Source organism: Ostrinia nubilalis, chromosome 5 (genome assembly GCF_963855985.1).
Source record: "Ostrinia nubilalis chromosome 5, ilOstNubi1.1, whole genome shotgun sequence".
NCBI classification, from domain to species: domain Eukaryota; kingdom Metazoa; phylum Arthropoda; class Insecta; order Lepidoptera; family Crambidae; genus Ostrinia; species Ostrinia nubilalis.
This window is the reverse complement of record NC_087092.1, coordinates 8535973-8551899: the sequence shown is the minus strand read 5'-3', so window position 1 is coordinate 8551899 and position 15927 is coordinate 8535973. Positions and strand designations below refer to the sequence as shown.

Genomic DNA, 15927 nt, shown 5'->3' with positions numbered 1-15927 from the left:
AGATAAAAAAATTTACTAAGTCCAAATTCACACAAACTTGTTCAGCTCTTTCTTTCGTGGTGATGACTCAGCAATATCGTTTTTTATCGCAGCTATGTCCGGGGTCGAAGTGTAGCAGCTGGGAGGAGACTCGTACTGAGGACGGTACGTTCGCTGTGCACCGATCTCAATGGGCCTCGTACTTGCGGCCAGAGGAGATCCATCGGGTGGGAGCGAGCGCCGCGACAGCTGGCCTGAGGGGCGCCGCACTATGGGCACTCGATCTAGACGACTTCCGCGCGCTTTGCTCCTGCGAACCCAACCCTCTATTGGCCGCGCTACGGCAAGGTCTACTCGACCCCAACATACCGCCTACCCTCTGTAACTCAGAATAGTAATAACTTTAGACTAGGAATAGCCACGCTAGCATTTGGAAATGAGAACGAGACTGAAAACATTTTTTATCGTTCAATAGGTACTTGCTTATTTTTAATTTACCCTTGTTCCACTCAATATTTTTTTGTATTTACAGTATTTTTCAGACACGACTTCGTTCTTGTAATTAACAAAGAGTAAGTAGTACTTATGTTTATAATTATTGTAATTTATATTAAAAGACGTAGCTTTACCAACTACGTTTGTAAAATTAAGGATTTTAAAATGTAAAAACAACTCAAGAAAATATACTTATTTTGTGATATTTTTATTTTTTATCGAAGTAATTTTATACTACATCTTTGAATTCTATTTGACTTGACAATAATTTTATCATATTTTTATCGAAATACGATTACTGCAATTGTCATTTTGAGTAAAATTGCAAAGAAAACAATGTTAATGTAAAATCGTTTCGTGCATGCACGCAACTATCTGTTTCTGTGGGTTAGTTGTTTGAAAATAACAATAACATTGTTTTGAAGAAATAAATGTTCAAAATGTGTTGGCATGTTTTATTTCATCATAAGAAGATAAAAAACAATAGATATGTACTAATTTACTAAATGCATCCCCACTGAATGCTGATATAATTTAAAAGATATACCTAGGCTAGGTATAAACTTCCGTGTGCTTGAGTAGGCACCTGTCAGTATCAGTACAATATCGCTATCTTTTCTAACGTGTTAGATGTCTTATGATAAGGACCGACTTAAATATCTTTCTTATCACATTTTATTCTATGCTATTATACTTAATCATTCCAATAATAACGTGTTACTACATGATGAACCATTAATTTCCGGGTAGGTAATTTCGGTAGAGCATTTTCAGAAACATTCAGTTTTGATTCTCGGGCATAGAGTAACTTTGTATAAATTTTCGGGTAGCGAAATAGGCAAAAGCAAAAGGAACAAAAATGTATTTCAAGAAATTAATCTTGGTGTAGTACTTATTGTAAGGGCTATTATGAGGTAATAAATATACATCGTACCTCATAATAGCCCTTACATAAGTATTTTATTACAAAACAATTTCATGTATGACATCATTCAGGTTGATTCAATACGAGGTGGGATTGTAGAGGCTAAAGTCCACCGTGACTGCAAAATTGTAAATTCACTGCGTTACGTAGCGGCGGAGTTTGAGTTTGAGGCGCGTCGCGTTGCTACCAGCCAAGGTCTCGGCGCATGGCCCTGCCATTATTCTCGATCCGTACGTCATCGCGTTAGGTTATCCGTGATGTTACGTTATAAACAGTGTTATAAATGTTAAATATTACGAAATATTATTCTTCACACAAACTTTTCTACAAAATTGTTTGATTTAGTGAAATTTGATCATTCAAACTGTGGAAGCTCTACCTTAAATATAATCAATAAATGAAGCAATTGTGGGTTAAAATTAACCGAGGAATTTAGTGTTTCATCGCCGTCTAAACAAAAGGTGTTAACAGAACAAAGAGACGTTTTCTAACATAAAATTATTATTTAATTTGTATGTGATAAATAATATTTTTTAAAACTTTGCCATAATGGCACGTGGGTTATGTTTTCGCGCAATTTTTAATTCTAACTCATATTGTAGAAAACCAATAGCAATATTAGCAAATATTCAAAGTCATAATTTACATACTAAGCCAGAGGTAAGTTATTTTATTAAATGTATGGAATTGTATTACAAATATTATTCAGTTCAGTAGTAGATTTATCATTATTTGACTAATAGATTTTTCGAATGGAACCAAATTTTATTTTTAATAAAAACATTTGCTTGTTTTTCCAGGTTCCCACAAAAGAAATCCAAATACCCATACAGTATGGTCACATAGCGGCCAAGTTGTGGGGCAGTGACCAAGACCGGCCGATCCTGGCGCTACACGGCTGGCAGGACAACGCCGGCACTTGGGACACGCTCGCTCCCATGTTATGCAAAAACCGCTCCATTTTAGCTATCGACTTCCCTGGACATGGATTCTCATCTCGCATTCCCGCAGGTAAATCAATAAATTACATTTGATTAAGGATTATATCAAATTGAACCGTTTAGTAGAACACCTAAGTAGGCCTACTTATTACTGGATTGGTATTTACTTGACGCAGATCATAATTATCTGTTTACGTCATTAATTAGTAAAACCGTATTGTTCTCTACGCTAAATATGTGCATATTACGTGAGTTTGAAATAGATGAACTGATACCTACATTTTAATTTTACTTATTCCAGGTATGCATTACTATACTTGGGAGCTTCCACGGCTGATCTTGTACCTGAAAAACTACTTCAAGTGGGACAAAGTGTCACTGCTCAGTCATTCCATGGGATCAATAGGAAGTCTACGATTTGGTAGCGTATTTCCGGACGAGGTCGACTGTTACGTAGCAGTAGACAGTCTTATCTACGACGATTTTGATCTGAATCCCCTTGTGGAAAGGTATCCGACTATATTAAGAAAAATTGAAATAGCGCAGACACGTTTAGATGAAGAACCGCCCTCGTATCCGATGGAAGAACTCGAAAAAATATGGCATTTAAGTACAAAAAAATCAGTTGCCCTAGAAAGCGTTAAATACCTCATAAAACGTGGAGCAAAACCATCAGCAAAAGACCCCACAAAATATTATTTTTCGAGGGATTCTAGACTAAAACAGGCCTTGTTTCAACCGGAGAACAAAAAATTCGTGGAAGCTCTCGTGAGAAGACTTAAATGTCCAACATTGTACATAAAAGCCATAGATTCTCCGTACGCGTCGGACGAGTTTTCAATAGAGATGCGTGAAGTGATTGCGGGCAACAACGAAAACTACGAAATACATTTCGTGCCGGGAACTCACCACGTGCATTTAAACAACCCTGAAAGGCTAGCACCGCTAATAGAGCAGTTTATGAAGAAACACAATCTACGTATCTAAATCTAATACCAAAATAGGTATAATGATACATTTTATTTTAACATGTAATAAATGATTACAATTGCTAGTAATTTATTATCCTGTCGCACAGTATGTTATGAGACTGTATAATCGGACATTCTAATTTATTTGATGAACCGTATAGAGCTCAGTTATACAAACATGATAGTAAAACTCCCGTTTGAAAATTCCAAGTAGTTTTCGCGGTATAAAAATTCAAAGTTACCTATTTTTTTACTTCAAATTTATGCAAAAATATTCTCACTCGTTAACTAATAACATTTAATTCAGAATTGTTATAATACTTCATAGAGCTCTTAAAACTACACGTAATAAGCGTATGAAGTGCTTCGTAAACGCATTCAGTTAATTAGGAAAAATGATTTTAGTGATTTTTGTTTTTATTTTTTTTCTCAATTATACCTTAATATATGCAAACATTTTAAATTGCAAGATATAGTCTGATATTTAATCTAATTGTATAAAAAAAATCAGCTTTAAATTCCGTGATATATTTGAGGAAAATCAAATTGAAAATATGCGCCATATAGAATTGTAAATTTCCCATCACTTTTTAATAGCAATATTTCTTTTGGATGTTTAAATATCATCAGCTCGATTGTACAAAATTATTGTATTGACATTCGATTTACATAGGTTTCAAATCGATGAGAAAATTATTAAAGGTAGGATAAATTCGACTTCCTAGATTTGTTTACATACTTTTTTAGTTAGTTACTTACATACAACTTAAGTTAATATAAGAGTGTTAAAAAAGAAAAAAGACTCGACTTGAGAACCTCCTCCTTTTTTTGAAGTCGGTTAAAAACAATGTGAATGTGACTTTTAAGAACCTTCAACACTATGCACATAACAGGCGGGATTTGAAACTTTTTAGACATGAATTATTCCTTCCAAAATTGTCGACCCTAGACTCGTAAAAATTTTATTAAGACGTTTTATGTTTTTTCTCAAATATATCACGGAGTTTAAAGCTAATTTTATTAATATAATTAGATTAAATATCAGACTATATTTTGCAATTAAAAATGTTTGCATATATTAAGGTATAATTGAGAAAAAAAATAAAAACAAAAATCACTAAAATCATTTTTCCTAATTAACTGAATGCGTTTACGAAGCACTTAATACGCTTATTACGTGTAGTTTTAAGAGCTCTATGAAGTATTATAACAATTCTGAATTAAATGTTATTAGTTAACGAGTGAAATTATTTTTTTATAATTTTGAAGTAAAAAAATAGGTAACTTTGAATTTTGATACCGCGAAAACTACGTGGAATTTTCAAACGGGAGTTTTACTATCATGTTTGTATAACTGAGCTCTATACGTTTCATCAAATCAATGAGAATGTCCGTTTTTACAGTCCCATAACACACTGTGTGTCGGTAATAAATTCACTGAGTTAAAGCACACTATTTAGTAAGTGTTCATTAATTTGTAATAAATATTAATAAATGAGTATAATTGAGGACAACCAAAGATTCTTGGAAAACAATCTTGGCGCCGAAAACACAGATAGTCAAAAGAGAAAACCAAATAAAAAACAGTAAGAAAGAATATAAATAAATAAATATAAATAATAAATATAAATATCCTTGGACATTTTACACTGCGCCTCTAGTCCCAAACTAAGCAAAGCTTGTACTATGGGTACTAGACAACGGATATAAACATACTTAAATACTTTTTTTTTGTAAATACATACATAATATTATACATAGAAAACACCCAGACCCGTCACAGAAATTGAAATTTATCGTTTCAATTTCTGCCCGGCCGGGAATCGAACCCGGGACCTCTCGGCATAGTAGTCCGTTCTGAACCACTACACCAAATGGCCGAAGAAGAAAGTTTATAAATAAAATTATTTAATAGTTATGATAGCAATCCAAAGGAAATTATTTTTTTGTTATCATTACAGTATTTTTGCAGTTTTAAAACTTTCTGTAAGAAATATAACAAATCCTAAATACTGAAAATTATTGTAAGATAGATCCAACTTACTGAAATTGCTAAAAATGTACCAAGAAATACCCTAGGATTTTTTTAGAATCAAATATTTATTTATGCACTTTATGTAAAAACTATTGTACTTAAATACCTGATTAATATTATTAGAATAGTTTGTAAAAATGCACAAAAATTGTTATTTATTTGCTTTATTATTACACTTTTACATTAACCCTATGGGCTGTGTTGTTATGAGACTAGCATATAATGCTGTTCGTCTAAAGGAACATACATATTTTTTGTTATAATAATACAAAAACTAACATTAAGAGTAAAATTATGTTTTGTCACTGTCATCTAAACTAGAATTACTAATGTTGTCACAAACATGGACTCCTTTCCTAACTGGTAGCACTTTGATCAGAGCATCTTGCCAAGACACGCCCTCACAAACTTTCAGCACTATCTCAAAAACTGTAACAAAAAAATTCTCAAATAAGTATTGAATATTGAAAATGTATAATACTCAGAAGTTCATAAGTAACAAAATATATATTTACCATGGTCAATTGTTAAAACCTTTCTTGTTTGCATATTAACATATTTATCTAAAGGAAGCTGCCCATGTCTAATGCCCTGCTCTGTGGCTATTGTATGACACAAACCCTGAAAATGAATAATTTTATATTGTAAAATATTACATTGCTCCAAAAATTTTTGGATAAATAAATTATGCTGATATTACATTACTCACTTTGTGTTTATTGTGATCTACCAATCCACCAATTATATAAAAAGTGTCATCTTCAAAATTTTCAATGACATTCTCAGACTCGCTAGATAAGTAAACTAATTTTTCTTTTGGGAAAACATCCAAATAAGATTCTTCATGAAATTCAACCTAAAAACAATGTATAGTTAGAAACAATATAATTATAATGCTTTTAACAATTCTATATTTAACTTTATAGTTAGACTTACATCCCAATTCTCATATCCATTATGTCTGGAAATATCATTTTTAGATTTCTCCCCAAAACTAGTTACATGAAATTGAAGAGGTGTGTTGGATCTTCTATTTATTGAATAACATCTCAGAATCTGTTTGATGACTTTATACCTGTCCTTTTCCATCATTAGATGATCAAAACTTAGGTCTATAATTATTCCAATATTTTTCTTAGACTTTTCAAATTTCATTTTCTTTAAGGATTTTCTATTCGGGCCTAAATCTATGTTGGCTTCTCGAGCTTCCTTGCGCCTTTCTTTTGCCCGCGCTTTTTCCTTAGCTCGTTTTTCAGCTTTATGGGTTTCCCATCTAACTTTTTTCAGCCACTTGCGCATTTGGTTTTTATTGAATGGTCTTGGTAGTTCGTTACCATCGTCATCCTTTAGACCAGGATCGGTACTTATATCAAAAAGAGTATACTGACGATAGCCGGTCGGAGTACCGACGGCTTCTGCTTCTTCTGGAGCTATTTGTAAGGAATCCTCTGTCATTTTGCCACAAAATTAGAAGATCTCTAATTTAGTAAACAACATCCAATATGATTCGTCAAGACTCCAATAGTGTTTAATTACATAAATAAATTGTACAAACTTGTGTTTTTTCCCAAATGTGATACTGAATTACACATTAATTATCAATCAAATAGCACATTTATCCTGAATTAATAATTTAAATAAATCTATTTGACCAACAACATAACCTCACCGCTAAACGTTCAAATCAAAACATGAGCTCCGAGCTGTCACTGTCACTGTCAAAATTTCAAAACATTACTTTTTTTAATTTACCACTACAAACCAGGCAACGACAATATTATGAGAATAAAAGTAGTTACCAACTTTAATTACCTAGTTATCCAATAAGGTCTGATCTGACGACTAAAGAAATGTCAGTAAATTTTATCGATATCGATAAAATAAAATGATTTATTGCACAGATGAGATTTATTGGATGTCTCGAACGAACGATACACTCTCTGTACTAAATGACTCTCTACTGACCTACCTATGTACAGACTTTTTAGCACAGCTTTTAGTCTTAGTTCTTTTAGTCGGCCGATAGTTAGGCCCGATTCTAATTAAATTTGTATGAAGAATCAGCCGATACACTAAGGTCCGCCAGTAACGGACTAAGAATACACGGACCGCTCATGCAGTCATAGTCAACAGCTTTGAAGCTGCCATTGCACAGCTTTGAGGCACTGCTGGAACAGTTGACATTAACTGCTCAATAAGTCACAAGCGCGCGCGACTATTAATCTAAGCGCGACATGGAATTAAGAGCGGAGGCGGAGGTACGGAGGTACAAGAGCATTCGACCGCTCAATCAGTCAGAGTAGGTATGCCTGGAAGACGTTGTCGAAGCACCGACGTGTGTAGTGTAGCAGCGCCAGCTGCGCTAGCATTAATTAAACCGCTGACGGCTGAATCTGATTAATTCGGTCTTTAAATGACGCGAAAGTAAAGCCTACCTACGCTAATAAATTAGCCTAAGATGCTCGTCGAAACGAGCATCTTAGCGTAGGCGTAGACGAGCATAGGCTTTCCAAAAAAGTCAGAAAACTATTTTTGAGATTGCATCAATAAAGGCATTGCATTTGAGTCCATGCAACTCTTCAAACATATGATTATGATATCTCATGATTGGCAAGTTAAATATTTAACCTATTTAACCCGTTTATAAGATAACAACAGAATTGTCACGAGATAATTAAGTTCTCAGAATAAACAAACCATTCTAAATAAACGATTTCACATTATCACGTGAGTACCTACTCTTGTGGTTAGTTTACGCTTAAATTTTGTCGTAGTCTACCATGTCCGCAGTAAGTAATTTAAAATTGTATAAATATCAAGTTATCGTTAAGTTATTCAAACTTCATACGCAGACAGAAATACAAATCAATAATTGCCTTCAGCCGCAGACCGCTCCGAGATCGTTGAACCGTTTGAATGCATTTCATTCTACGATATTGTAGATAAGTCTAATCTATAGCTGCTAAACTGAGGCCTAAGAACCAATAGATTAGACAAAACCATAATATCTTCACTCATATGTCTACTTCACTCAATTACCCTCAGGATAGATACCAGTTATGGGGTGGGTGTTTCGAGGAGGAGCCGTCAGCAGTTCTGCGTCGGCTGAACGATTCCTTGAGCGTCGATAGCCGGCTGTATCGCGAAGACATCCGCGGTAGCCAGTGCTGGGCCCGGGAGCTGCACCGCAGCGGTCTACTGTCCCACGACGACCACCAGGCCATACAAGAAGGACTCGCGAAGGTGAGTTGAGGTGAATTGAGTTTTGTAAGTTTGGGGAAGAACGTTGTAAGTTTGGACTGCGGCAATCGGAAATGAGTATTTCTCAAAAAAAATGTACATTTTGAAAAAAAAAAGTGTGCTTTGAAACAGTTCAAAAGTTTTATATTTATAAATCATCACACAATAAAAACACACACACAATTTTGAAGGATGACTATTAATCTTTAAGATAACGAAGAATTATAGCTATAATCCTGCTTATTACCAAATATTTAGATATTTTAAAAATAGTCCTTTTTTACCTTTCATACAAAAACCTGTTTGCCACCCTAGCTTTTTCATGTATTTTTGTTTCATAAAATGCGATACGTAACTAAATTATTGTAAATTTCTTTGTATTATCGTTCTACAGTAATCGCAGTTTCTGTATCAAATTGATTTTCTATGGGGTGTCATAATGAATTGGCAATTTAAAGCAAAAAAACAAAATGAGTCGCTCTCATTTACTATTTCGTTATTTACTCTTTAGTTACGATTTATTTCTACTTTCCCATGGTTTCTGAACAATACCGTATTTATTTTACACGGACCACAATAGCTGCACTCTGAATGGCTGTTGGCCTGACGTCTCCGCCATAACATCTATCGCGAAAATTAGTGAAAACGTGTGTGTTTTGTGGGATTACTTTTTCGTAACAGGCAGTAAAATCAGCGATTTTATATAGAACGGTAAGTCTTCATTTAACCATTTTTTGTAAACCGTGTGGTACGAACATTTAGTAAGCTTTTATATTGGCTGTAACAAATTTTATCAAAAAAATACTTGTTTCTGATCTCATTTTGTCTAATATTTCGTTACGTTTTTTACGAATTTCGTTACGTTACGAAAAAGTACAACATAATGCTGAGTGTATAACTGTTATTACCTGACTAAGCATAGTAATATTCACTACTTAATTTATTTCAAAAAATATAGAGCGTTAATAACAAAAGGATTGGATACTATCTGCTTTACAGAAGTGCCACCAGCAAAAAATTATCAAATCATTTAGATTACGTTTTTATGTGATTACTTCTTTTGTTTTTTTAGGAATGCCGCCAAAAACCAATGCCGAAAGGCAAAAAGCTTACAGAGAACGACTCAAAATGGATAAACATGATGGAACAAAAATAATTTTATTAAAATTGTATGAATGATTACTCCCTTATTTTATTTCTAACCCCTTAATATTACCCCGTATTTGGGTGCATACTTACAAATATTTCGAATTGAATAAATGAAGAGCATTCACAATATTTCGCCAATGTATAACAAGCCTTATGGCCTTACTATTTCGTTACTACCGTTTCGTTACGTACATTTTTTTTGAGAAATACTCAAATAATAGTTTGGTTTCCAGAAAATATTTGAACCTGTGATTTCAACCTACAAGCCGCATCTGGGACGGAATCTACATAATATACTAATATTATAAAGCTGAAGAGTTAATTTGTTTGAATGATAATCGCTAAAAATGTTGCGAAAACGGCAAAAAATATTAAAACGGTTTTCACGCGTACGAAGTCGCAGGCACAGCTAAGCTAGTAATAAACTGACAAACGAAATTCTACAGGCAGTCTATGAACCGTCTGAACTGCAAAATTACAGGTTGAGAAGGAGATAGAAGAAGAGCTGACTAAACACGGGTGTCTAAATGACCCCGAAGAAGACATCCACTCGGCGGTGGAGCGAAGACTGCACGTGCACGCGGGCGATGCCGCGCTGCGCCTGCACACCGCGCGCAGCCGCAACGACCAGTCAGCTACCGATACCAGGCTGTGGATGATGGCCTCTATGCAACGACTGCACGGTAGCCTTTTAGAGCTTATTATGGTATGGACTTGTTCGTATAACGAAATATACGTGGTGTAATAAAGAAACGCGTAAAGCGTTTAGCCATAGCTAAATAGACATTACAATAGCCAATAGTTCCACCCAGAATTAAGTTTTTAAAGAAACTGATCGTTTGTGTCAACTTATTTCTGAGTACGATCTGTAACAGATCATCTGTTAGTTACAATGAGCAAATAAACTAACAATATTAAATGTTAAATTGATTACAGGTTCTTGTAAAAAGAGCACAAAAAGAAATAGACATCATTGCACCGGGTTACACCCATTTACAGCGCGCACAACCAATACGCTGGAGTCATTTTCTTCTAAGGTTTTTCACCTTTTATTTATTTTACTTATCATAAATCATGCTATCGTTAACGGCTATCAGCAATAACCACATTTGAAAGTGCTAATATTATTAATCATATTTATCTTGTTGTATGATAGTCACACCTGGCCACTGCATGATGACGTGGCGAGATTAGAGGAGCAAAGGAGCCGTTTATCCCGCTCTCCCCTCGGCAGCGGAGCAATAGCGGGGTGTGCCTTCCCCATCGACCGAGCTAGATTAGCAAAAGACTTGGGATTTGAGGATATCACACCAAATTCCATGTTTGCTGTCAGTTCCAGGGATCATATTGGTTGGTTCATTACGTTACGACTCATTTTTTTTTATTAATTGTAATTATCAAAAAAAATCTCAAGATAACTGTTTCGAGTTTTTAATTTAGATGCGTTTTTGTTTCAGTGGAATTTCTGAATTGGGCATCATTGTGTAGCTTGCATCTTAGCAGGCTTGCTGAGGATTTAATCATTTACAGTTCCCAAGAGTTCAGTTTCGTCCGGTTCTCTGATCAGTTCTCTACCGGATCGAGTTTAATGCCCCAGAAACGGAACCCTGATGGCCTGGAACTTGTGCGAGGAGCGGCAGGCCTGATGTTAGGCGTTTCAATGGCTTTCAGCTGCGTTCTGAAAGGCCTGCCAAGTACCTACAACAAGGACCTGCAGTCTGATAAAGAGCTGCTGTTCAAGTCTTACGACAAACTACTGGATTGTTTAAGGGTCGTAACTGGGTCCATTGATACGATGGAGGTAAGCTCGTAACTACCGTATATTCCGTAAGAAGATAAAGAACACAATCAAACTAGTAATAATTATTACAAAAATTTGCAAAGAAAACCTCACAAAGATACGCGTTTTTGTATACAAAGTTTTTGGATAATTAAACGACAAAGTTTGTTTTAATAAATTGTACTGAAAACTTAGCATCACAAAGCTGCACGTAGCATGAAAGAAAATCTATCAAGTTACCAGTAGTAAAATGTGTACTGATGCAGGCATTTATCAAGTTTGTTATATGTGTCATAGTCAAAGGTCGATATGCAGTCTCTTCGCGGAATGACTGGTCTATCCTAGGTTTGACCAAGGCCTTCAGGCAAACCCCGAAGTGAATTCTTATTTCGGCCTTTGACTAAGTCAAACCTAGAAGTGCCTAAACTGTTCAGTCAAACGTCGAAACTAAAATAATCTGTTTCAAGCTTTGCCTAGTCAATCCTAGAAACGACTGGCAGACTCGGTCAAAAGTAGACGGCAAATAGAAAACCGGCCAAGTGCGAGTCGGATTCGCTCACGAAGGGTTCCGTGAGACTTTGTTGTTGTATGGGAGCCCCCCATAAATATTTATTTTATTTTAATTTTATGATTTATTTTTAAAATAGATATGCAACTAAATAATATTTCAAGGGTTCACCTGTTTACGTTTTAATATCGAGTAGAAAACTGCAACAAGTCACGTTTGATGTATGGGAGCCCCTCTTAAATATTTAGAAAGAAAGAAAGAAAGAAAAATATTTATTCGATGCAAGTAGGTACACAGCAAGATAATAACTAAAACTATTTATTTTTAAGGTGAATAAAAAACTAAATATTTTGAGAATGATTCATGAGATACGAGCTTGGTGACAGACAACCTTTAACGAAGTCTACTATGAATTCGCTAAAGGTTGTCGCTAAGGGTCGCGTTTTAACTCTTTATCCTTTAATTTAAGGTAACAGAACCCTAAAAATTAGTAATTTCAAGATCGATCTAGAAACACTGACAAACAACCTCAGTAAATAAGTTTAGTTACTCGTACCTTTACCTAAAGAGACAGCTGCGCGTGCACGTGAAAACCGACCGTAACGCCTATGCAATAAGTTCAAGATCAGAATAAAGTATAGTTTAGTTTAAAGTCTTAATTGAGGTTTGACTAGTCAAACCCCGATTTCATTAAATTGAGTTTCGACCTTTGCCTGACCAAATTAGTTACTCCTAGGTTTGACTAACATTATTTAGTCAAAGGCCGAAATGTTTGGGCTTTGACTAAGACTTCTAGTCAGACCTGAGGATTGACTAGTTAAACCTAGGAGTGCCGGAAGTTCGAGGTTTGACTATAACATATGAACCATTAATTATTCCAGAGCTTGAAACTTAACGAAAACAACAAATAATTAACTTACCAGGTGAACGCCGATAAGGCACTCGCCGCGCTCGAACCAGGCATGCTAGCGACGGACCTGGCCCACGCACTGGTCCGCAGCGGAGTGCCGTTCCGCCGCGCGCACCATCTTGTAGGCGCCGCGCTGCGACGCGCCGCGGCCCTCCACCTCGACTTGCGGACCATGCCGTACTGCGAATACGTCGCGATTTGGTAACTGTCCTTTTACATTTACGTAGCTAATATTGTTCATAAAAAATATTTTAATCGTATATTGTTTCCTCCAAAAGAATATGGAGATAACAAGTACGTAGGTATTTTTTTAAATAATTACCTGTGCCCAAGAGATTGCTTTATGACAATGTATCTACCACGGTATTGAATTTTCACTTCAATCTTTAAAACCAATTAAGCACAGCTTCCAATAATAATCAAACTTGTAAGCCAGTTGAGCATGAACAACCCGTCATTATCGGGTAACCCTACTTCAAAATAATGCAAACAATCAAATATTTACAGGTATGGTAAAAAGGGACCACTGATTGTGTCCATGCAAATGAGAGAAATGGACAGGGAACGGTGATATTTTTAATCGATATAAAGCTTCGGGCTCCCAGCCCACGTTAGCGACTTAGAGCGACGCGATGTTAGTGCGGCTTTACATTTGAAAGAAGATAGCAGTCACGCTATGTGTTTGTGTATCAAACCCTTAAATTATGATTGAGACAAAACTTTTGGACTGGAGAAAGCAAATCCCACCGAAAACATTTTCATGTAAAATATTGCCAAGCCAAGAGAAGAAACATGAGTATGACTCGCCTGTAAAAAAGCTAACTCTACGTCACCATAGTCAAAATATATTTTCTATTTCAGTCCAGAATTTGGCACGGAAGAAGAGCTGCGGGATGTGTTTTCCTGGGAAGCGAGCGTGGAACAATACACCAGCGCCGGAGGCACATCGCGTGCCGCTGTGCAGAAGCAACTGGATGACTTAGCAATCTGGATTAAACAGACCCAAACTGTATCATGCACCACTAAAAAGAAAATTTAAAATGAAGTACGAATATTTAATGAATAAATGTATTATAATAAAATGTTGTTGTTGTTATTAATGCAAATAACATGTCAAGCCTAGCCCCGGGTGCCAACTAGTGTCCGACCGAAACTAGTTTTACGACCGAAACCGAAACCGAAAACGAATTTCGGCAACGGTGTCTGTTTCGGCCGAAACCGAAACCGAAACCGAAACTTCCTTACAAGGCTCATATTTTGAGGGAAAAATAAAGAAAACGTTATTATAATCAGTCAGTCTTTATTGTTTTCTCTTTCAATTGCATTAAAATTGAACTTATATAGCGCCTTTTCGAATCGATAAAATAAAGTGACAGTGGGCGGGGCACATAGCTCGTAGAGCTGATGGCCGCTGGGGCAGGAAAGTTCTTCCACTAGGTGGACCGACGATCTGGTGAAGGTCACGGGAGGTGCCTGGATGCGAGCGGCGCAGGATCGGTCTTCGTGGAAATCCTTGGGAGAGGCCTTTGTCCAGCAGTGGACGTCTTTCGGCTGAAACGAACGAAAGCGCCTTTTTACTCTTAAAGGTATCAAATTATGTACCTATTAAAAAAGAAAAAGAAGGATTAATAAATAGTCTAGATTTTTTTTAATTACTCGCAATATTCAGGACATAACCCGTCCCATGGTCGGGTCTTTTACTTTAATAATTTCTCAATACAAAATTGGTAGTACGTAAGTTAGTATCTACTGTACTTGCCACTTGGATACCTTAGTGATAAATACTAAAATGAACTTTGAAACTGAATCCATAATACGAGTATTATCACCTTGAAATGCACTATAGTCATAACTAACTAACTAATGTTTGTTTACGTATAGCATTTGCGAACCAAAAAAAAAATGTATAGGTTAGATAAAACTTGATTATACTTTTATCAGTCACATTGAATATTTTTTTTTATGTTTACTACCCGCTCTTGTTGTAACGACATAAAACGAGATAAAACTTACCTAATTCAAAATAAATCACTCGAAAATTCGCCACCACAACAAAACAAAACTAACAGCAAACAAACAAGCGAGCGAATCACGACATTGGCTCTGATCGGGATCGGATTCATTCCTCATTCAACGCGCCGAACATGACCGATAACAGCGCGGAAACTCCCGAATGCACATTCGGTTTCGGTCGTAGTTTCGGCAAGTTTGCCACCGAAAACGAAACTAAACCGAAACTCGTGTTTTTACCGAAACTCAACCGAAAACGAAACCGAAACCGAACATTCGGTCGGACACTAGTGCCAACCCATGCTACGCCGCCACTGCTTATTAGTTCCTACAATAGTAACGCAGCGTAAATACCTATACCTTAACATCTAAAGCATTACTCAACAAGAACGTCTCTCGTAGCCCTACACCTTCTTATGTAAAAATAGAAAACAAATTGAATGTCCCATCACTGCAAATAAAAATGACGTAAAGTTCACGAGTTGTCAAGTACGATGCCGACGGCGCACCCTGGCACCTGTCTCGCACACCACTCCGTGGGCTGTTTTTCCGCCCCGATGCATGAGGGCGGCAAAACGGCGGCGGATTCCACCCCCGTGTTACCTCATCCACCCCCTTTCCTACGCTCAGCCACCGTGCCTGTGGACATTATAACGTTGCCTCCGTCTGAAGCAAACAGTGGACACTGCTCCTACGCGAATTTTGTAAAACGAAATAAAACGTGACTTGCGGTTGTTTTAACTTTTTGAAGTAGTGCTCAACAGGTAAGTTTAAATTTTATATTAATGTAATACCTAATAATATGTAAAAATTCAAATTATTATTTGAAAATAATAAATAGGTAGTACTTATGATTAAACTCAAACTTATTTAGATATTATTGTGCTCATGTTACAAATAGAAAGTTACCAATAAAAATATCTGGAAAAGCTTACGTGCCAATACACAAACAAAACTGTATTGGGTTATTATGTCGAAATCTTC

The 15927-nt window shown here is 36.0% G+C and overlaps 4 protein-coding genes across 5 annotated transcripts in view; 3 read left to right on the top strand and 1 right to left on the bottom strand.

Annotated features, from left to right (window-relative positions):
- LOC135071807 (probable chitinase 10) overlaps positions 1-919 on the top strand; it is a 28379-nt gene extending 27460 nt beyond the window's left edge. For both annotated transcript variants that reach the window (XM_063965637.1, XM_063965636.1), the window contains one exon: positions 93-919. In XM_063965637.1, coding sequence (XP_063821707.1) covers positions 93-374 — 282 coding nt within the window. In that variant the 3' untranslated portion in view covers positions 375-919. The remainder of the gene's footprint in view (positions 1-92) is intronic.
- Positions 920-1550: 631 nt separating this feature from the next.
- LOC135071809 (probable serine hydrolase) lies at positions 1551-3407 on the top strand. The gene is made up of 3 exons (XM_063965639.1): positions 1551-2059; positions 2200-2410; positions 2642-3407. The coding sequence occupies exons 1-3, from the start codon at positions 1949-1951 to the stop codon at positions 3325-3327; spliced, it is 1008 nt and encodes a 335-aa protein (XP_063821709.1). The 5' UTR covers positions 1551-1948; the 3' UTR covers positions 3328-3407.
- A 1985-nt stretch (positions 3408-5392) lies between these two features.
- Positions 5393-7062, bottom strand: LOC135071810 (tRNA methyltransferase 10 homolog A). The gene is made up of 5 exons (XM_063965640.1): positions 7016-7062; positions 6283-6925; positions 6056-6202; positions 5862-5967; positions 5393-5775 (listed from the first exon to the last, which is right to left on the bottom strand). The coding sequence occupies exons 2-5, from the start codon at positions 6799-6801 to the stop codon at positions 5639-5641; spliced, it is 909 nt and encodes a 302-aa protein (XP_063821710.1). The 5' UTR covers positions 6802-6925; positions 7016-7062; the 3' UTR covers positions 5393-5638.
- Positions 7063-7819: 757 nt separating this feature from the next.
- On the top strand, positions 7820-14020 carry LOC135071811 (argininosuccinate lyase). Its single transcript, XM_063965642.1, has 8 exons — positions 7820-8135; positions 8392-8589; positions 10217-10441; positions 10672-10772; positions 10892-11085; positions 11193-11536; positions 12947-13134; positions 13795-14020. The coding sequence occupies exons 1-8, from the start codon at positions 8127-8129 to the stop codon at positions 13970-13972; spliced, it is 1437 nt and encodes a 478-aa protein (XP_063821712.1). The 5' UTR covers positions 7820-8126; the 3' UTR covers positions 13973-14020.
- The last annotated feature ends 1907 nt before the right edge of the window (positions 14021-15927 follow it).